Source organism: Leptinotarsa decemlineata, unplaced genomic scaffold (assembly GCF_025532065.1).
Source record: "Leptinotarsa decemlineata unplaced genomic scaffold, Ldec_3_MD MMD2_tig00000882_RagTag_RagTag, whole genome shotgun sequence".
NCBI classification, from domain to species: Eukaryota; Metazoa; Arthropoda; class Insecta; order Coleoptera; family Chrysomelidae; genus Leptinotarsa; species Leptinotarsa decemlineata.
The window spans coordinates 11,377,202-11,399,317 of record NW_027412556.1 but is presented as its reverse complement, the minus strand read 5'-3'; the positions used below and the strand labels follow the sequence as shown (position 1 = coordinate 11,399,317).

General features: G+C 36.2%; 1 protein-coding gene across 2 annotated transcripts in view; it reads left to right on the top strand.

The window, feature by feature from the left end:
- The first annotated feature begins 2,661 nt into the window (after positions 1–2,661).
- Positions 2,662–22,116, top strand: part of LOC111507850 (ATP-binding cassette subfamily C member 4) — a 38,119-nt gene continuing 18,664 nt past the window's right edge. Inside the window, exons 1-4 of one of the 2 annotated variants that reach the window (XM_074174990.1) lie at positions 2,662–2,803; positions 10,774–11,204; positions 16,674–16,830; positions 18,673–19,947. In XM_074174990.1, coding sequence (XP_074031091.1) covers positions 11,030–11,204; positions 16,674–16,830; positions 18,673–19,947 — 1,607 coding nt within the window. In that variant the 5' untranslated portion in view covers positions 2,662–2,803; positions 10,774–11,029. Of the gene's footprint in view, positions 2,804–10,773; positions 11,205–16,673; positions 16,831–18,672; positions 19,948–22,116 lie in introns of those variants that run through there. The other variant, XM_074174991.1, reaches the window with a different exon arrangement.

Here is a 22,116-nt window from a genome sequence, read left to right as displayed (position 1 = left end):
TCAGTTTCTATTGCTCCAATAATGTAAACATCTATTTTCAAAATTATGTAGCATAAAATTTAGGATTAATTTTATTCGAATTTTTTTCATGCGTTCAATCGTTTTTGAAATAGAAGGCGGTAAACGCGCAGCGCTCTGCCATGCGTTCTGTAATCCAAGTTCAACCGTGAATATCTGTGAATATTATCTTCAATTTTGAATAACTTGTATCATTTATCAGTTGATATATTATATTCAAGAACGTTTTACAATTCACATACATTAATATAATAATACTTACCTACTTTGGGTAATTAAAAACTCATTATGAAATAATCATTGTACATTTAAATGTATTGAAAATACATTTGAAATATAAGAATAATTAGACATTTCATCTTAAAAGGTATACATTTTTTGATGTTATATAGAATATTATACTTATCACATTATTATATACCTTACATTTATATTAATTTATTCAAATGGAATTTTAAGGAAGTAAAGTGAGTTAATATATTTTGATTTTATCTTTTTTCAACAGCTGTACATTTCTGACAATTAAAATGAAATTTTTGTGAAAATCTTTAAATTTTCGATAATGTAAAAAGAAAAGTATTAGTTTTCTTCTTCTTCATCTTCTGGACGTTCAGGGATTTCTGTTTCATCGTCATAATCTTCGTTGTCCTGAATCGTTGTTTCCAGATCTTCCAGAATTTCAGGGCCAAATACATTCCCTCCTTCACTGTCACTTTTCAAAGATACAGTATTGAGGCAAGCTTGCCCATTACACTAACCACAAGCTAAAGTGGATTGCAACCCCGACTCTCTACATCCGCACCGTGGACCACATCTATCATCACAATTGCAAAATAAAATATTGAATGTTTTCAAATATAATAATTTAACTGATACATAATACAAATTATTCAAAATTGAGGGTAATATTCACAGATATTCACGGTTGACCTTGGATTATAGAGCGCACGTCAAAGCGCGGCGCGTTTACCGCCCTCTATCTCAAAAACGATTGAGCGCATGGAAAAAAGTTCAGATAAAATAAAATTTATTTCAAATTCCATGTTCCTCAATTTTCATAATAAATGTTAACATCATTAGAGCAATAGAAACTGAGATAGCCGCGAAAAACTGTTGTTTTTCACCTTTGACCTCGTATAACTTCCGGTACAGACACGAGATCATATGAGACTTTTGAGACAGCTTTGAAAACGCCATAATGGAGGTGTATACAAATATTCAGCCCACTACCTACCATTCAGAGGTTAACCCCTTTTTTATGCTGAAGTGACTGGTCTATATGTAAATAAATGATAATTCTACTGTGTCGTATTACATACTGATTGATAGACAATATCGTACTCTAAACATTGATGCTGTTGATTTTTTCCAACTTTTATTTCATTATTTTTTTCTACTGATTCAAATTGAAACAAAGCGCTGCCGAAGCAGCCTAAAGAATTGACCATGGTATTTGGCAATGATAATGATGATGAACGCACGGTTTTACTTTGGTTTGCGAAATCCAGGACTAGCTAGTATTTGAGGATCCTGATGGAGACTCAAACATCACAAACGGTGCATGGGATAACGGGATGTCTACGCTCCCAGGTTGTTGTTGGTGGTTTGAAACATACTGGAAAGGCCAAAAAGTTCGGAAAGTAGGTGCCCCGCGATTTGAACGGTCGACAGGAATTGTCACGTTTCGAGGAATGTTCCTCTTTGCTTTTGCGCAACCGAAACGATCTTTTTTGATTCGATCATCACAGATAAAGAATAGTGGAGACGTTGAGGACAGTGGCTGGACACCAATGACCTACCCAGGCACTTCCCAAAGGCAAACACTCACTATATCTTTCTGCAACCGGGCTAAACCATCACAGCAGAGTCCTATCGTGGGGATGACGACCAAATGTACTGTAAATTGCGTCAACAGCAGTCGGCACTGGTCAACAAAAAGGTCCAATATTGCATAATGACGATGTCAGTCTGCATGTTCCATAAATCACCGTCAAAAATTCAATGAGTTGGTGTCGAAGTTGTGCCTCACCCATGACCTTTCGTCAACCAAACATTATTTTTTTCATCCACTTTGATTACTTTCTCACCGGTAGAACCTTCACCAATCAGGACCAGGCAAAAACGGCTTTTGCCGACTCCATCGAATTCCGAGCACCCAAATCCCATGCTAACGGAATCAATCAACTTTTGTGACGTGGGCAAAATTGCACTGATTCGAATAACGCTCATTTTGATTGAATTGAATAGGTATGCACTGATATACTACAGTTGAAGTACGCTTGAAAAAAGGGACAACAATTTTTGAAATAGCCTAAAAAATTTCATATGGATGACATTATTCTTGTGGGTTTTGGATTTTTCCCAAGAGCATGTTTTCCTTGATAAATGGGATCTGCAGATACTAATGAATTATAATAATTTTGTTGAAAGCAACTTTTCTTCTGGAAACAGGAAATATCGAGAATTGTTACAAAAGTGGTTTTTGATAACAAAAAGTTCTACAAAGAATATTTGACCAATTTTTATAGCTGATAGGTAGAGATGGAGCTACTGGAATGAAAAGAATTTTATAACACTATTTTTACCGTATGAGTGAACCATCAGGAAATGACCAAAACTGTTCTACAAGGTTTTTCTTACCAGCCTTGCTTGGTGGTAAATTGGAAATAGCATGGAAGGAGGAACTGAACAAAGAGAATCCCTCGTTAGCAAAAGCACTGTTCAGGGTTTTTGGAGGTGAATTGGCCATATTCGCCGTATACCACATATTCGCTGAGTGTGTCAAGTTAGTACAATCACTTCTTTCTATCAGAATGGGTAACTTTTTAAAACTTATTATTCAAGTATTCCACGCTTGAGTAAAAATTGACCTAATAATAATTTCTATTCGAAAAATGTTGTACAATTGATGTTTTGCTATAGTCATCTTTGAAATACAAAGCTTTTATGTTTTTTCATGTAGACTTTGAAACGCAAAGTAGGTTTTGAACGATGCGGCGATAAAACTAAAAACAAATCTTTACTGGTAGCATGTATTTCATATAATATAAATTGATTTGAAATCCCAGAAAAAAAATACTGGTAGCTGTCAAATTTTGAATGAAGCAGTGAAGACGCTTTTCAAAGTGTTTTTGTTCAATTTTTAAAGACATTCGCAATGTATGAGAATTATGAAAATTGGGATATGATAGTATGTTTTATACAAACCCAGGAAAATGTAGAAGCAGCAAGCAATTTGTAACAAGAGAGGTATCGAAAGAGAAGACAACCTTCAAGAGACATTTTTGCAAGATTACGACACAACCTAATCGATGGTGATAAATTTGAAAAAAAGGCCAAAATTATATGGATCAAATAGGGAAAATAAACTGGAAGAAATAGTCGTTTCAGGAGCTGTTGAAAGTAATCCCAAAACGTCAACGTGAAATTGGAAAATATCAACGGGTCCACTAAGAACTGAAGTTAGTAGGATTTTGTAACAACACAAATTCAAGCCATACAGGACCAGAAGAGTTCATCAACTCAGAACCAGAGATTTTGAACGCCGTATGTCTTTTTGCCAGTGGTTCCTGGAAATAATAAAACACACATGGAGGTTTTCCAAAAACTAAACTGTTTTTTATTTCATACATTCTTTTTTACACATGGACAATTTGTGTTGAATCCTAATAGATGGCGCCTGTAGTAACATAAAAGTATTATTTTGATAATGACTTCAACACCTCCACTTATCAAAATAATCTAAACTTACAAAAAAAATACATGAAAACATATACAGCCATCAAGCAATACCAAAAAAAAATAGCATAATAAACAATCATGTTTTTCAATATATCAAACAATAGTATGAATACCTAGCATTTTAACAAAATAGTTATGTTTTACGCTACTTAACCCTTTCGTAAGAATGTCGGCAGGCATTTCAGATGTTAGCAGATAAACTACTTTTATGAGTTTGTTAGCAACTGCTTCTCTAACAAAATGGTGGCGCACATCAATATGCTTCTTCCGCTTATGAAACAATGAGGTTTCTGTCAACTTCTGATCCCCCTGATTATCATTGCATGAAGTTATCGTATAATTACAACAATTAACAATCTCATTCAATAAGTTTTTAAAATATATAGCTTCTTTACAAGCCTCAGTTATCGCCATGTATTCGGCTTCTGTACTGGACAAAGCTATAGTTTGTTGTTTCTTACATTCATATGAGATAAGAGATCCTGATAACTCAAATATAAAATCTGTAAGATCTTCCATCCAAAATATTTGATACCCAGTCTGCATCGACAAAAGCTTCTAAGTTTCAATCATCTACAGTAAACATTAGCCCATAAGATTCAGTTTTACATAAATAACAATTGTTAAACTGACTCATAAAACTTACACTCTAAGGAATGTCTGGACGAGTTAAGACGCTCAGGTACATTAGGCTTCCTATCAATTGTCGATAAGGATTTTGTTTACACAGTTCTATACCTTTCTCTAGCTTTAAATTGCTCTCAATAGGGGTGTTAACTGCATTACAATTTGACATATTAAATTTATTTAAAATATGTTCCACAAATTGTCTTTGATCCAAGAAAATACTGCCATTTTCATACATTTTCACCCAAATACCCAAACAATGTTTTAACTGCCCCAAATCTTTAATTTTGAATTTAAGCATGAGTTCAGTCTTAATCTCATTCACAATATCATTACTATTAGAAAAAATAAAAAAATTATTTACAAAAGTTGTTATTATAGTAAGTTCTTTTTTACACCTTTTTATAAATAAACATGGTTCTGATTTTGACTTCAAAAAATTTTACTTCAATAAACAATAATTTACTTTTATATTCCAAGCTCTGGCTGATTGTTTCAAACCATAAATTGCACGTTTTAATTCAAGAACGCAATTTTCTTCATAAATTAGGTTAGGAAGAGCTTGCATATATACATTTTTATCCAGGTAACCATTAAGGAAAGCTGTAGTGACATCCAAATTAGTAATTTTAAAGTTAAGTTTCACACTTGAAGCAAATAAAAGTCGTAATGTAGAATAACGAAGTACTGGTGGATATGTCTCCATATAATCCACACCTTCTTTTTGGGTAAAACCTTTCGCGACTATCCTAGCCCTATACCGCACTTTACTATCGTGTTCGAACTTTTTTTTTAAAACCCACTCACATTGCATTACTCTATCCGCTTGTTTCCTGTCAACGAATTCCCATGCTTGATTGTCATCGAAAGCCTTCAGTTCATCCTCCCATTGTTCCTTCTTCGGTCCATTCATTGCTGCTTCATAGCCGAGTTCAACACCACATGATTCCAGATCATCCAAAATACAAACATTAGTCATGCCATATCTTTCTACTAGCTTTCTTTGTCGCTTACCAAGCTCCACGATTTGGACTTCTTCTGAAGTAGACTCACTATCACTTTTATGTATCGATTGATATGAATCATCTTGGGAACGTGACGAGTCACAGATGAATGAAGAATCGTTTGCATCAAAAACTGAATTTTTTTTCAAACTTTCTTCTATTCAAGAGTTCACTTCTACATCTGATTCCACTTCCTCTTCTTTATCATTTACTACTATCTGAGCTGCGCTTGGGTTTTTCTTTCTCTATAATAATCACGTCCCTGCTTGTAGTAATCTTTTTAGTTTTTGGGTTATATAATCTATATTCTTTCACGTTATCAAGATAACCAACTAATATCAATTTAACATCCTTTTTATCCCATTTTTGTTTCTGCACTTTGGGAACATGCACCATTACCTTACTACCGGATATTCTGACATGGCTGAGGTCTGGCTTCCTGTCTGTCCATTTCTCGAATGGTGTCATCATGCCTATACTGGCAGCTGGCGTTCTGTTTATCAGGTACACTGCAGTATTTACTGCTTCAGCCCAAAATCTTTTGTCGAGATTTTCTTCAAACAATAAACATCTTGCCCGTTCAACTACGGTTTTGTTGAACCTTTCTGAGAGACCATTCTGTTCTGGAGTGTGAGGATTAGTCTTCTGATGAACAACTCCGATTTGCTTCAAGAAGTTTTCCATCTCTTGTGAACACCTCCGTTATCTGTCCTCAACAATTTTATCTTGTTCTCTGTTTGGTTTTCGACCATACCACGAAATTCTTTGAAATGCTGAAATACTTGGTTCTTCTCCTTCGAAAAGTAGACATAAGTCATTCTGCTAGCATCGTCCACAAACAAAAGAAAGTACTTTGCCTGACCAATTGATTTGGTCTCCATCGGCCCGCATAAATCTGAGTGTATTACTTCCAGTAGTATATCACTTCTATGAATGGCGGATGAGAAAGAAAAACGTGCTTGTTTTCCCTCACAGCATACTTCACAGTTTTGGATCCGGATGGCAGCTTTCTTGTCAAAAGACACCCCTTCCACAGCACCTTCTTTCATTTTTTCTAAGCACTTACTGTTTATATGTCCTAGCCGTCTATGCCACATAGTCATAGCACTCATAGCTGGTAACAAGTTCTCTGATTTGTGAATTTGTAACCTGTACACTCCGTCAGTTAAATTTGCAACACCGATAAGCTCATTATCTTGATTACATATCAAACAAACATCCCTTTTGAAAGTAACTTTGTTGCCATTTGCTATTAACTGGCTTACTTACTGATGGAATACACCACGAAACATTGTCAACCACCTTCAAACAAATGCTGAGAACCGTTAACACTCGTTGTTATCGGGTCTCACCAACACTAACAACAGCAACAGTCATTTGATTTGCAACTACTATTTCTTTGTTGTCATCCATAGGTTTGGATCACAGTAAACATTCTCGATTTGCTGTCATGTGTGTGCTTGCGCCCGAATCGACGTACCAGTCTTCTGTGCTGAAATTTCCGTTGAAGTTTTGAAGTTTTCTTTGGTTTTAATTCGGGGCATTTATTCCGAAAATCACCAATCTTCTTGCAATTATAGCATTTTATTTGTTTACTGCTGTTTTGACTGCCATTGTTTGACGTTGACGTTTGTGGTTTCAAATTGACACCGCGGTTAGTGTTGCCACTTCTCCACCGCTGTTTTGACCAAGATGCAGAGTCCACTCTAGTAGTGCCAACCTCCTCACACATGTCCAGTAACTTTTTCTTGATGACGTCAGCGCTAATGACGATGCCGGAATGCTTGATCGCCATTATCATAGGTGGAAACTTATCTGGGAGCCCAGCCAAAAGCAACGATCCGATCCACTCATCTGTAATCTCAAAACCTGTACCCCTCAATTTCTGTGCCGTTTCAACTACTTGAGATACGTAGGCTATCATGGAATCGCTATTTTCAAGGCGAATTGAAATTAATGTTCGAAGCAAACAGATTCTTCGTTGATAACCGTTGTCATCGAACAATTTTTTTAATTTATTCCACACACCATCCTCCGTACTCTCATTCTTGGTATGCACGTATACAGAGGAGTCGATAGTCTTCTTCTCAGCATCACTCAATGCCACTGGTAGGTTTTCTAAATCAATTCCCTCTAGCAGCAAAAAATTGCTTGCGGCAAACGCCCAATCGTCGTAATTTTCTCGACACATTGACTAGGTAACCCGACGTCGACATTGTTTACTTTTAGGACACTAAACTACTTTTTGAACCGAATTTAGTCAGGAAATATGAGACTGGACCCATAACCTAATAAAACACACATGGAGGTTGTCCAAAAACTAACTGTTTTTTATTTCATACATTCCTTTTTACACATGGACAATTTGTGTTAAATCCTAATAGATGGCGCTTGTAGTAACATACTATTATTATTTTGATAATAACTTTAACAGTAGCCATGTCCGTGATTTTTCGTTGAACTGTATCTGGTCAGAAGAAGCTTATGTGAGCAGTGCCGACATTTCCAACCGCCACAAATTTTATACGTGGGCACAACAAAGTCTCCATTCTATTGTGGAGCGAAGAAGTCGAGAAAGATTTGGATTCAGTGTGTGGGCAGGTGTTTTCAGGGTAGAATCATCGACCCGTTTATTTTTAATGGCATACCCTCATCTCAGAAGTATTTAGAAATTCTAAGGCAAAATATTGAACCCTTTGGTGATGATTTGCCACTAATGGAGCTCATGAAAATATATTTTCAACAAAAAACTGCCTTCGCCTGACAACACTACAATTTTCACCACTTTTTTGGCTGCAAATTTTGGTAATAATTTCGCGCTGCACCGTTTGCAGGCCACGGGCAGTAATATTCCCACCGCGACCAGTAGTCCGACGCGAAATGTCTTTATCGAAATCATCTCGATATTGCTCATATAGTAATAGATTTTTGGTTCAAGACCTAATATTTGAAAGAGATTGTGGAGTACATGATTTGAATAAGAATCGGGGTATAAATGGAGAATTCCACAAGAAGAACAAGAAATACAGAATATATCCAGTAAATTTTTTGAGTAAACCTGAATGAGTATTGAAACCTCCAATTATATTCATATGAATATTCAATCAGAAATGGAGAAAACAGTTAATGCAAAAAGAATTTCAAGTGCTGCTGAAAAATTGTTTTTGACATTAAGGAATGTACTCAACTTATCTGTACATATCCATCTATATTAATCTACATCACGTATTTATATATAAACCTATGTATGGAGGAAATATTCAATTAGCTAATCATATTTTGGAGAATTACCTATAGTATCCATCAGTATGAACAACTTTTCCCAAGAAAGTAATGGTCGCAAACGGATATTTTTATAACTAAATTCATTTGGAACTATCTTTGCCCAAAATATTATCAGCTAATTAAATGTTACACTGTAAGGAATCACACGTTAAAAGGTAAGACCTCGTTAGTCCTTAGCTAGCTAGCTAGCTAGCTAGCTAGTTCACTCCTATTGAACCAATGAATTCGGCAGATAACGTTCAGAAATATGTCTGAGAGGAGCTGGTAAACATTCCGAACACCTTCTTTGAAGAAATATATTCAATTGTTTGTTCTTTATCATTTTTATTATCATTATTATTATTGGAGTTTCATTTATTAGTAGTGAATATAGTGTACATTGTTAGTTATTGTTACCGAAACTATGCGTTTTAATTACTGCTGTGAGAAGCTCTCTCAACATTTGATAGCTATTTCTGAACAATTTCTTTCTGTTTCATCGTCGGGTCGCTTCGTCCAAAGCATACTTATGAAAGTTTGCGTTTCAAAGTGCACATGAAAAAAATTGATGACTCTAGCAAGGTGCTTCGAAAATGTTTTCATAGGAACAAGAAATTATCTGTCTGAAAAAGAGTTTAACAACTTTTCCAGAATGCACATTTTCAAAAAACATGCTCTAACTCAGAAACGATAATATAAAACAATATGCAGTTTTCACCGTTGAGTTTATCATGAAACTTGACCTTCAAACAGAGCCACCAGTTTTAATTTATCGAATTTGGAAACAGGAGTTTCCCTTCAAAAGTGTCTAGGTTGACGCACTATGTCTCGTTATTCCACTTGGATTCCAGGACATCGGTTGTGGATGCACATCTTCACCGGCAGCGGGAGATTACATTTTTCAATGAGGATTTGGAAGTGATTTCGAGTTGAGGTGGAAGTAACCAGGTTAAATTCATTGCAACAAAAACCCAGGCATCTTTTTTTTTATCCGCCGACCGGATATAATAATGTCAAGTCAGACAATTCCGCTTTCTGCTTCGATCACTTTGAACACCAGTATGTCTAGGCGCAATCATGTTGCTGGAATTGCAAAGGCTGCTTCTCGAAAGTTTGGAACACTGTTTCGAACCAGAAAACTGTATAGACCTCAGCAACTTCTGATGCTATATAAAGCTCAGATCAGGCCTTCTTTGAAGTATTGTTCATACGTATGGAGCTTCGCTTCTAAGCATATTCTGAAGCTTTGCGGAAAATAAAAACTCAAAGTCGTCTCCACAATTTATTTTTATTCTTCGCAAATCTACTGCACTTCACAATGAGATATAATGAACTTGTCTCTCTTTTATGAATACTTTCACGGGAGATGATTTTATTGTCCAATAATTCAGTTCAAGTTCGTATTTCTATTTCGAGCTGAGGATGAAATAGACGGGAATATAATTTATGTTACATAAATTTTCCAATTTTCAAAATCAACAACAATTTCATGACGATTCGTAGTATTTTTTAATGGAAAATTTGTTGATTTCTGTATAATTATGTATAATTAATACATTTTCATTCCACCCTCATCAAATATGTTTTTGATTTTCTAGATTGTTGATGATAACTTGGTCATCGAAACGCGCAGCCTTTCTGTTTCAGTATGAGGAAAATTTGTTTGATAGATTCGCAACTATGTGATATCGGAATAATAATATGAAATGTGATCATGATTTATTTATATGAACAGAGAAAAACCGGATCAATAAATGATCTTTGGGGTGTATAGAAAATCAATTTTTGGAAAATTATTTGATGAATATCTTGAAGAAAACATTTATTTTTCATTGTGCAGATGTTTTATAGTCAATCGTATTGAAAATCTTATCAATTTCTATTTCAATGTCTCAAACAATATCTTTTACTATTGTTTTTGGGAACATGTTATGTATTTTTGAAATCATTGCTGGAACTGAAAGCACAGAAATTGATTGATAAATGTTCAAATGATATTTTGTCAATTTTCAAGTTGTTGCGATTTTCATTTCATCTGATCTCATTTTGAAATATTTTGATGAATTTCACAACAAGAGGTGATTTAACAAAATATTTGAATGAGTTTGTTTCATTGCAGAATAACACAACCCATAGTCATCTACCACATGCTTTCCCTATTACAAGATAAGAACCCAGACGAAGATAACGGAAAGATAATCACCTATGCAGCCTTTGTAGCCTTAGTAGCATTCCTCAGAGCGGCAAGCTCCCACAACTATCAAATGAGTATCGTATTTTTAGGAATGAAAGTTCGTATAGCAGTTTGCTCTCTCATATACAAAAAATGACTGAGGTTGAGCAAGTCTGCCCTTGCCGAAACGACCATAGGGCAGATGGTCAACTTGTTAACTAATGACGTTGGGAGATTCGATACTGTAGCTCAATTCTTCCATTATTTGTGGTTTACTCCATTTTTGTTACTTGTAGTGGGGTATTTTCTGTTTATTTACGTCGGACCAAGTGGAATTGTTGGAATCGCATACCTGGTGGGGTTCATTCCGATACAAAGTGAGTCAGAGCTTATTATTTTTCTGATTTATTTTTTGAAATTACATCTTCTGATATGAAAATTCTCTCTTCGAGAGGAAATTTTGTCCCATATTCCTTGAATTTCACGAACTTCTGAAGAGAATTTTTTCATTACCATCAAAAATAATGAAAATGGTGATGTTTATTTTTATAAGTTAATGAATATACCAAAAAATATACATGATACTAGAGAAAAATCACAGAAGTAGTTCAGACTACTTGTATGTGACACATGCTCATCGTAGTAACATATTCGAGTAGAAACATATTTGAGTTTTTCAGTAAGTCACATGTGGGTTGAATTTTCGATAATTTTCTGTTTAATACTCAGCTATAATATTCCAAGGACATTGATAACTAACGAAATAATTTTATCACAGTTTTCGAAAGCACGTTATTTGATAACATCCTGACGCCGAAGGCGGAGGGATGTTACCTAAAATAACGTGCTTGAGGAAGTTGTGATAAAATTATGAGTTATTTATCAATGTTCGAGGGATATTCGGTGAGAAAATTTTTTGCAATTCGAACAAAATTATTTATTGAACACACAGTTATTAAAAGAACAATTCGTATAATGATATTCCGTTGAAACTCCATAAATATTTTTCAAGTGTATTTTTTACTATTGACAGTATTTTTTGGTGTATTTTCTTCAATGATTTTGTCAATTGCCGCATCATTTTGAACACCAAAGCGAGGAAGTGACATTTTCGAAATAAATTGAATTACTGAAATGTCAAACAACTTTATTGTGTTGGTTGCTTAGCAATGTCATGACATAAGTGATAACTACCCGTGAAAACTATCCATGGGTAGTTATCAGTGTAATGATGGTTTCATTGGTTATTTCGACACACATGACTAGAAATAGACAAATTTGATAGGATAATTTTTTTGGCAAAAAATTTTCATTTGTAATTCATGATATTGCTTAACATCACATCCCGTATTGAGAATGCTGTCAGTTGAACAATTTTTGTATTCTTTATTTTTGATATTATGTTTCTCATGAAGTACGTCATGTGCCAAGCGCCAGGTAATTGACATTTCGTTATCCGATCATTTTTCTACATTGGGGTAAAAATATAGCAGAATTCTCTCGCGTATTTTGAAAGTGTCTGTAAACTTGTAATATAATTTTTCTATTTTATTGAATATCATTTTAATACAGAATAGTTGTCTTTTATCCATGATTTATGCTTCATTATACAGGGTGTCCCTGGACTTCCTCTTTTCCTCTCGGGAATCTATAGATGGGGTCAAAATATCACCAGTACTTCATATACCTTTTTTTTCTAAAAGTCTTCGTAACCAAGTTACGGGCCCTCGAAGTTACAAAATGAAAAATGTTTTTCTTTGATAACTTTTCAAGTGAATATTCAAAATCATCCAAATTTTGGTAATTGACTAAACAAATGAATTCCGTCGATGAGCTTTCATGCAGGAGTCAGTTGTTTTGCTACAAAGTCAGGAACGGACTACCCCCGATGGTCCACACCCCAAAACTTTGAAATGACAGATATTTTTCAATATTTTTCAACAAAATAGGGTTACTTGGACAATTTTATGAATAAAAGTACTCGTGTGGAAAGTCGATCGGAGCAACGAGTCTTGATAAAAATGTAGTTCTACTCGACGACATCAAACCCGCTCGTCCACCATTATTTGAAATGAATAATTATCAAAGCAGAAATAATAATGACAACGTTAATTCAGCAACATTTATAACAGGAATAATACAAAGTATACTGAAATGAAGTCGTAAACAAAAAGTACAGTACCTATATGGAAGTTTAAGTCACAATTGTGATAGCAGATATTTTTTCAAAAGAAATATCAAGTTCTGTAGATTCGTGGTGTTTTTAAACTAACAAGCTACTCTACTATGAAATATCGAATTCATTCCATATTTTGTATGTACATAATACGTGTGGAATAATCACGTTTCGTGTTGATCAGTTATCTGAATCTCATGAAACTCAACATTCGAATGTTTCAAATTCTTCTTCACAGCTAAACTGTTGAGAAGTTTCACTGATAATTATAATTTTATGGCAGAAATTCTTTAACACGAATCTAAATTTAGCTGAAAAAACGCACATCGGAAAAAATATTTACTATACTAATAAAAAGCAAACGAATGAACTACAAAAACGGCTGCACATGATCAGGTGAAAAATATCCAGGGAATAATTACGTTCCATTTCTTTCACAGATGTTGACAAAAAAACCTTTTAGAAAGTTTCGATAAAAAATGAGAAACTGGAATGCGATTTCGTTTTGTTGAGTGGTGCGTTGTCATATGACTATCATTGTATTGTCAATATTCTATAGGATATTTTGAATTTTTTTGATATGACCGAACAGTTTACATTCAATGAATATGCAGATATGCATGTATTTTATGGACGAGCATTTTGTAATGCTGCAGAAGCTCGTCGTCTGTATTCCGAGCATTTTCCCAAACGAACGGTACCGTCAAGAGAAACATTCGAGCGTGTCGATCGCAGCTTGAGGGAGACAGGTATGTAATAATTGATAATTAATTTGAGCACGTTGTTTCATTTCGATATTATTGTAGGTACAGTTTTGCCAAAACGAGGTGGTGAGGGCGCTCCTAGGACTGTACGTACCGTTGTATTGGAGGAAAATATTTGGAAGCCGTCGCTGATAATCCTTCAATGAGCATCAGAAATCTATCAGAACAGTTCCATACATCCAAGTCCACTATTCATAAAATAATTAGGGAACAACTGCTCCACCCATTTCACATCCAGATGGTACATGCCATGACACCTCAAGATTTTCCAGCACGACTGGAATATGCCAATTGGTTTATGGATAGGCAAAGAGAGGATATGACTTTTATTAATCGAGTTTTATTCACTGATGAAGCAGGTTTCAGTAGAGATGGAGTTATCAACTCTCATAATCTCCATATATGGGCCGAAGAAAATCCCCATGGGATATTGCAAACCAAACACCAACGGAAATTCAACGTGAATGTTTGGGTTGGTATCATAGGAAACCATCTTATAGGAACATTCGTTCTACAGGACCGATTGAATGGAGAACGTTATTTGGAATTCATTCAGACCGATTTGAATGGACTTTTGGAACATGTTCCATTGCAAACCCGAAAAGATATGTGGTTTATGCATGATGGCGCTCCTCCTCATTTTAGTTTGATTGTGCGTGACCATCTGAACCATATTTTCCACAATAGATGGATTGGTAGAGGTGGGCCATATTCATGGCCATCGCGGTCTCCGGATTTAAATCCATTGGATTTCTTTCTGTGGGGGCATCTAAAAAGCCTTGTTTACGCTACACCTATTCACACAAGAGATGCATTGTTGAATAGAATAACATTACATTGTGAAGCCATACGAAACGACCCTGGAAAGCTATTTCAAGTACAGAGAGGGTGTCTTCGCAGACTAAGAAAATGTATAGAGAGAGAAGGTGGTCATATCGAGCAGTTTCTGTAGCGGATTTTTCATTTCTGTTTGCTTTTGAGGCTCTTGAGTTTCGTTAGTTAAACGTGTTTGCATTATAAAAATTCGTTATGAACATTTTACCTATCATTTCCATTTTCCTTAAAAACTAATATTTTCGAATAACGGTAGACATCTCATCATCATTATTTCTGCTTTGATAATTATTCATTTCAAATAATGGTGGACGAGCGGGTTTGATGTCGTCGAGTGAAACTACATTTTTATCAAGACTCGTTGCTCCGATCGACTTTCCACACGAGTACTTTTATTCATAAAATTATCCAAGTAACCTTAATTTGTTGAAAAATATTGAAAAATATCTGTCATTTCAAAGTTTTGGGGTGTGGACCATCGGGGGTAGTCCGTTCCTGACTTTGTAGCAAAACAACTGACTCCTGCATGAAAGCTCATCGAAGGAATTCATTTGTTTAGTCAATTACCAAAATTTGGATGATTTTGAATATTCACTTGAAAAGTTATCAAAGAAAAACATTTTTCATTTTGTAACTTCGAGGGCCCGTTACTTGGTAACGAAGGATTTTAGGAAAAAAAGTTATATGAAGTACTGGTAATATTTTGACCCCATCTATACATTCCCGAGAGGAAAAGAGGAAGTCCAGGGACACCCTGTATAAAAGATCGCTAAAAAAATCACGTTTCTTGCCAAATATCAGTTTTATGATCCATTTTTGAGCTACATTTACACTATCTACATAACAATTTATAACACACCCCCTCCATCCAATTCTGTATGAAAGTGGTGACTGTATCAGCCAGAAATAAATTATTTCCAGAGTGAAACTTCTTTACGCGCGCTTGAATGCGTGACAAGAGCGTTACGAAAAGTGTGATCTGGCAAGGCGAACGGAAGTTGGTAGTGAGGTATAAGTTAGTGAAGATAGAAAGAGAAGGAGAATTACATTTTGTATATAACTGTAGGGCAAGAGAGAGGGGTATGAGCACACATTTACGGTGGAGTAGGCTCTAAAGAATGTTGTTCCAAGTTGAAGTATATGATATGACAGTATCATCAGCGAAACTGATTGGGAAAAACAGACTATTCATGTGAATAGTAGAGGAAATAGGCCCCAGTAAGGTACCTTGAGCAACACCATCAGTCACAGTTCTGAGCATACTCGGAACACCGTCAATTTTCACACTGCGGATCATCAGATGAAGCCTGTGTAAACATAGATTCAATCAGTAACTCTTCCTCTCGTTGGTTTGTACACTGCTGAGGATATTCCTTTTCAATTACGTGAAAAAAACAAAAGCAGTACCTCTATCAGAGACACATCTTCAGAAGAGAATAAAAATTCCGATGCAAAACTAGAAGCAAACAAGAGGCTGCAGATAGTGAAAATTCACGAAATACTAAAAAAATTGAAGATAGAGACCGAAAACTTCAGAACTTCCTTCAGTTTGTGTTGCAATCCTTCAAATGAAGGAAAATCTGTTCTAAAAAATCTGACACGTTTTGATCTCTGTTAGAGTATCGGTACTTGGGATGTTTCTTCCGAGCTTGAGGCTTTGTTCACGAGAGGGAGCTGTTTCTAGTTACCAAACTTTCTCTTCGACGAAAGTTTCATACATGCAGTCGAGCTGCTTTGAAATTAATCGAGTCCCAGGAAATTTCCTCCTGTTTGGGTCGTATCCTTCCTGCACTGATGAGTAGTAATACCTCGAAACCGGTCTGTAGGTGACCTACTCGGATAACTTCAGCATGGTCCTACTGGTGGGTGAACAAGAAACATCTGAGAGACTAACCTCTGTGAGGTATCTTCCATAAATGTCTTTTGGATATAACTCAATATCCAGCGTGGTGTCAGCCGGCGAAGTAGTTGTTTTCCGGCAGACGTTCACCATAACCTACCGTGTAGGTAGTTGGAGGAAATGAATATTTACTTCATAATGAATTTTGTTTGAAAAATTTTTTCAATTTCAGTGTATTTGGCAAAGTTGGTATCTAAATACAGATTGCGTACAGCTACGCGAACGGATGAAAGAGTTCGACTCATGAACGAAATTGTTTCTGGGATACAAGTAATCAAGATGTACACCTGGGAGAAGCAATTCAGTAAACTGACTGAAATCATAAGAAGGTGAGTCAAATTCCAAAGTTGATATAAACTCCAAAGTTAACTGAGCTCCTTCCTATACTTAAAATTTCGACCTTGGTTCAATTAACCCGTATTAAACTTTCCATACAATTTTTTGGTTGAAGTCATACCTCATGGGAAAACGTAATTTCGAAAACATGATTGGTTCAAATGTCCACCAAGGCTTCTCTGGGGATCCGAAACGTCCAATTGTCAATGACTCTGTCGCATGAATCAAGCTGAATTTGAACGATGGTATGAGTTCTGTTGACTTTGAGGACCACTGTGGTTTGTGGTTTTTTTGGCACACACCTTCGATTCAAGGAAAACTCTCATGAAAAAGTCTAACGGGGTCAAACGGTACAATCTTGGTGGTCATTTCACATCATCTCCACGTGAAATGGCCATGCCCTCAAGTAGCTCGCGCAAAATATCTATTGTGGCATGAGCTGTTTGGCATGTAGCGCCAAACCACATGTCTTTGTTGTAGAGATCATCCAATTCAGGCCAAAAAAAGTTGGTAATTATCGGCCTTCAGTGATCGCCTTTGACAGAGATGACTTAGCCAATGTCGTTCTCAAAGGAATATGGAGCGATAATGCCGCCAACTCATGAGAATCAGGGTCAGTTGACAACTGCTTCAGAGCCATTTCACAAACTACACCCAACGATTTGAACTTCAAAACATTATTTTGCCAGTACAGTAGCATTTTCCTGGTGGATAACATACCCCAGAGCCCATTCAGCAAACACACGTCGTTGTCTACTGTTGTTCGCCTTCAGTTCCTGGGTCAGTTGAATTTTGTATGAATGTAGGTTCAAGTTACGACGCAAAATTCGCCAACTTGTGGTCTGCGGTAGTGAGCGACGATGTTTTTGACAGATCTTGAGTTTCGTTAACTCACAGGTGTTGGTCGATCGTTTACTGAACCATAGGACTCGATTTTATTCACCACATTGCAAATAGTCCTCTCGGTAGGACTATTATGGCGACCATAAAATGGGCAAAGCGTGCGGTACATTACCCGAACAGAACATCTATTTCAATAAAACAATTTCATTATTTGCACGTGTTGTTGAATGATGATTCGGCAAAAAATACTGAAATGTATGTCAAAAGTCAAAGTTCGAAAGTTTTCGTTGAAAGAACCTATAAAAGAATCAAAAACCAATTACGAAAATATACACAGAAATTCTCATTACGGTCACTTTCTTGGTCAGAACGTATCTGTCTTACAGTTGGGTTTTACCTAGTTTTGGACCTACTTATATGTCGATCTACTCATTTATGATTGCTGTAAAATGGAATGCGTTGGTCACTGATCTTTCAGTTACCATTTCATCAAGCGACAAAGTAACATTCCATAAAGTTACTTCTCTTCATGATTGACATGGGAAAAATGGATTATCCTCACCTGTGGAATATTTCGTGAAATCTCCACTTTTCAATAAACTAGCGACGGAAATGTAGTGTTACGCTCATGGCAAATGAATGAACCGCAACTGACAAATAATACTATGGTGCGATTATTATGAGGTTTGATCTAAGTCTAGTGTTCTTTCAGTTGTAGTTTTTCTGATTATGTATATGTAGATTATCAAGTTTGAACGATCGTACCGATCATTCATTTGTTGGTTTCGTTCTCATGCATAGACGGAACACGGAAATTCGTAACAGTATCAATAATTAGAAGAATTAATTTTTCAAAGTCCCACAATGACTGACTGTATTAGAAAATACTACATTTTTTAAGTATTCACACCATCGTGAAAAATACTTATTGACTGATTACATTCATTTTCATTCAGCAATTTCTGTAATTTCTATTCTTTTTATCGTTTCAGGCAAGAAATACACCAAATTAGACTATCATCTATAGTCGGAGTGCTGAAGAGAACCTACTCCATGATTTCCGTGAGAATTGCCATTTTCATCAGCATTTTAACATACGTCTTAACAGGAAACACACTTACTGCCAAGTACACATATACGGTGCTTGTATTCTATGGAGTACTCAGGTTATCGATGTTGGCCTATTTCACGGAAGGTCTTTCCTTCTTTGCTGAAGCGAAAGTTTCTGTGAAGAGAATACAGCAATTTTTATTATACGAAGAACTGATGGAAACCGATGTAACGAGAAACACTTCATTCTCAAACGGTACAAAACCATTGGCAAACTTCAAGAAAGAAGAAATCGGAATATGCATAGAAAACATGTCGGCTAAGTGGGTGAAGAAGTTACCTGAGAACATTTTGCAAGGAGTAAACTTCCACGTGGCCAGCAATCAACTGGTAGCTATCGTAGGTCCGGTAGGAGGTGGTAAAACGACTCTTCTAAACGTTATTCTGAAAGAGCTAACTCCTACAGAAGGTTCAGTAGAAGTGAAAGGAACTATATCATATGCCTCCCAAGAATCTTGGGTATTTGGAGCTAGCGTCAGGCAAAATATCTTGTTCAGGCAAGACTATGATCCCAAGAAATACGATGAAGTTATTAGGGTCTGCGCTTTACGAAGCGACTTCGCTCGATTCACTCATGGTGACAGAACCCTTGTAGGTGAAAGAGGTGTCACTCTTAGCGGGGGACAAAAAGCACGAATAAATCTAGCAAGAGCAGTATACAAAGAAGCAGATATTTACCTCTTTGATGATCCACTATCAGCTGTAGATGCTCGAGTTGGCAAACAACTCTTCGAAGAATGCATTTCTGAATACTTGAAAACCAAATGCGTCATTCTCGTAACACACCAGCTACAATACCTCAAGAATGCAAACTGCATATACTTATTGAAAGATGGCCAAGTTCATTCGTCAGGTACCTTCGACGAGTTGAAAAATTCTGATTGCGACTTCACGAAACTTCTTGAAGAACTGGAAGAAGTAGAGAAGAAGGAGGAGATTCCTACGGAAACCATTGTTGAGAAAGAAGATGACGTTGATGATGAAAAGTCACTCATAATCCATCAGAAAGAAAAGAAAGCCAGTGGAAAGGTAACATGGCATGTTTATGAAAGCTACCTCAGAGCAGGAGGAGGATGGTGCAAAATATTTGTCTTACTATTGGGATACATGTTAAGTCAAATGTTTGACAGTGTGACTGATTATTTTCTGTCTATATGGTAGGTATTCAAATACTTGATTTCGTTTAGTCTAATTTGAGTCCAATAGTATATGCTATCAGGTTGTTTTAAAAGTTTTGTCGACTGTGACTGTGGTGAATACCCAAGTCGTTTGATTCTGTCAGCATGAGAATTGAGTGTTCCGAATTCCATGTAAGCAAAGACCCTTTTGGCCTGGTTCTGATTGGCGAAGATTCTAACGGTGATAAAGTTATCTAAATGTTTGAGAAGATGATAGTCGATCGATAGAGATATGGAGAAATATGGTGAGTGAGACAGAACTTCGAAGCCCAACTCATTTGATTACCGAAAGTGATTTGTGAAAGGTGCGGACGGGCGTTGTGGTGGCAGCTGCTGATTCAATTATCAGAATATTTCGTTGTTGATTTCCTGCTGTGATTGTTTGGTTCGGTTGCAGAAAGTTTCAGTGAACCACACCAGCCGCTGGCTACCATACAGTTACCATGATCTTCTTTTTCTAGTTTTTCCTTTGGAAATTGCTTGGATAGCTCATTGGTGTCCAACCACTATCCTGAATGTCTTTCGTTGTCGTAGAAGATCCACCTTCCATCACACGTGACGATTCGATCCAAAAAGGGTTGCGCCAAAGCGAAGAAGAAACAGATTCAAGACGTGACAATTTCTATAGATGGTTCAAATCGTAGGGTATCCATTTTTCGAGCATTCCAACCATTCCCATACATCTTAACCCATCAAAATCCGCTTGGGAGCTGACGCCTAGTTCTTTCGCCATCCCACATACCGTTAGTGATGGATCAGTCTCCACCAGAGTCCTCAACTCCTCGTCCTGAATCTAAGCTCAGTTTTGAAGCTGAAATCTCGGGAAAAAAAAATCCAGAAACAAACGTCGAACAGAACATTCATTAATACTATCATTTTAAATTGCCTCTTTGAATTTGCACGCTATTTCGGCGGCGGTTTTGTTCAATTTGAATTCGTAGAGAGAAATGAGCGGAAAATCGCTCAACGACATCATGTAGTAAAAGCTGACAGAAGACAAACAATAAAAATTTGGAAACAAATGAACATCACCAATGTATAGAGCACAAAATTCTATACCGATCTGTATACATCTCGATACAGTAGAATGGACATTTATTGAGAAAAATAGCTACAGAAACAGATGACATCAAAACAGACAAAACTTTTGAAACAACGCAATAGCTATGTGTATCTATGTGACCTAAAACCTGGCACAATTCACTTCAACTGAAACCGGGAAATATTCATAAAACGAAATAAAAAATATGAAAAATTGGCAAATTGCTACACATATCCCTCTATTGCATGCTCCATATTATAGGCTGAAAAAAAAATCTGAATATGTGAAAACGTTTTAATTATGTGAAATCGAAGAAGTAATACAGAAAAAAACACATTTTTTCAATATTTAAAGAAAAAAAATATCTCAAGCCATATATGGCTTCGTATGTATCAAAGCAAAAAATGGGATTTTAAGCTTCAGCCATATATGGCTTTCCATGCAAGAACAAAATTATAATTTAAAGTTCAATTTCTATCTTTGTTTACACAAAGATACGCGTTGCATTTTCTACATAAAATAAATGATTGGAATTTACAATTGTTTTGACACAACATTCTTGAGTCATTCCATATAAGAAAATGCCCTACAGTTTCTATCCGCACTGAATGTATTGGAAAATCTTGACTTCTTCGTGAACAATTCTTAAATTTTTTTGCTGGCTGTGTATCAGCATTTGATGAACCCTCACGTCTATTTGTGGGTGTGCTTACACGACTTGAAGTCGGGGTTCCCGAAGTGGATGGCCACATGCATGTATGCATGCATGTATGCATGTATGTATGTATGTATGTATTTAGGTAGGTAGGTAGGTGCATGCATGCATGCATGCATGTATGTGCACCTCGAGATCTGTATTGACAGAATTATCGGCATTATTGCCTAATCTATTCGGGGGCAGATGGCGCTGTACGTAACTATCATCTATTACTTGATCTATTCGCGGGCAGATGGCACTGTACGTAACCTTCTTGAGATTTCTTGATCTATTCGCGGACAGATGGCACTGTATGTAACCTCCTCGATAGGTTGTTCAAAAGATTATCAAAATAAAAAACATATTTTAAGAATTATAAGTATCACAACATAGTATCACTAGTAAATAG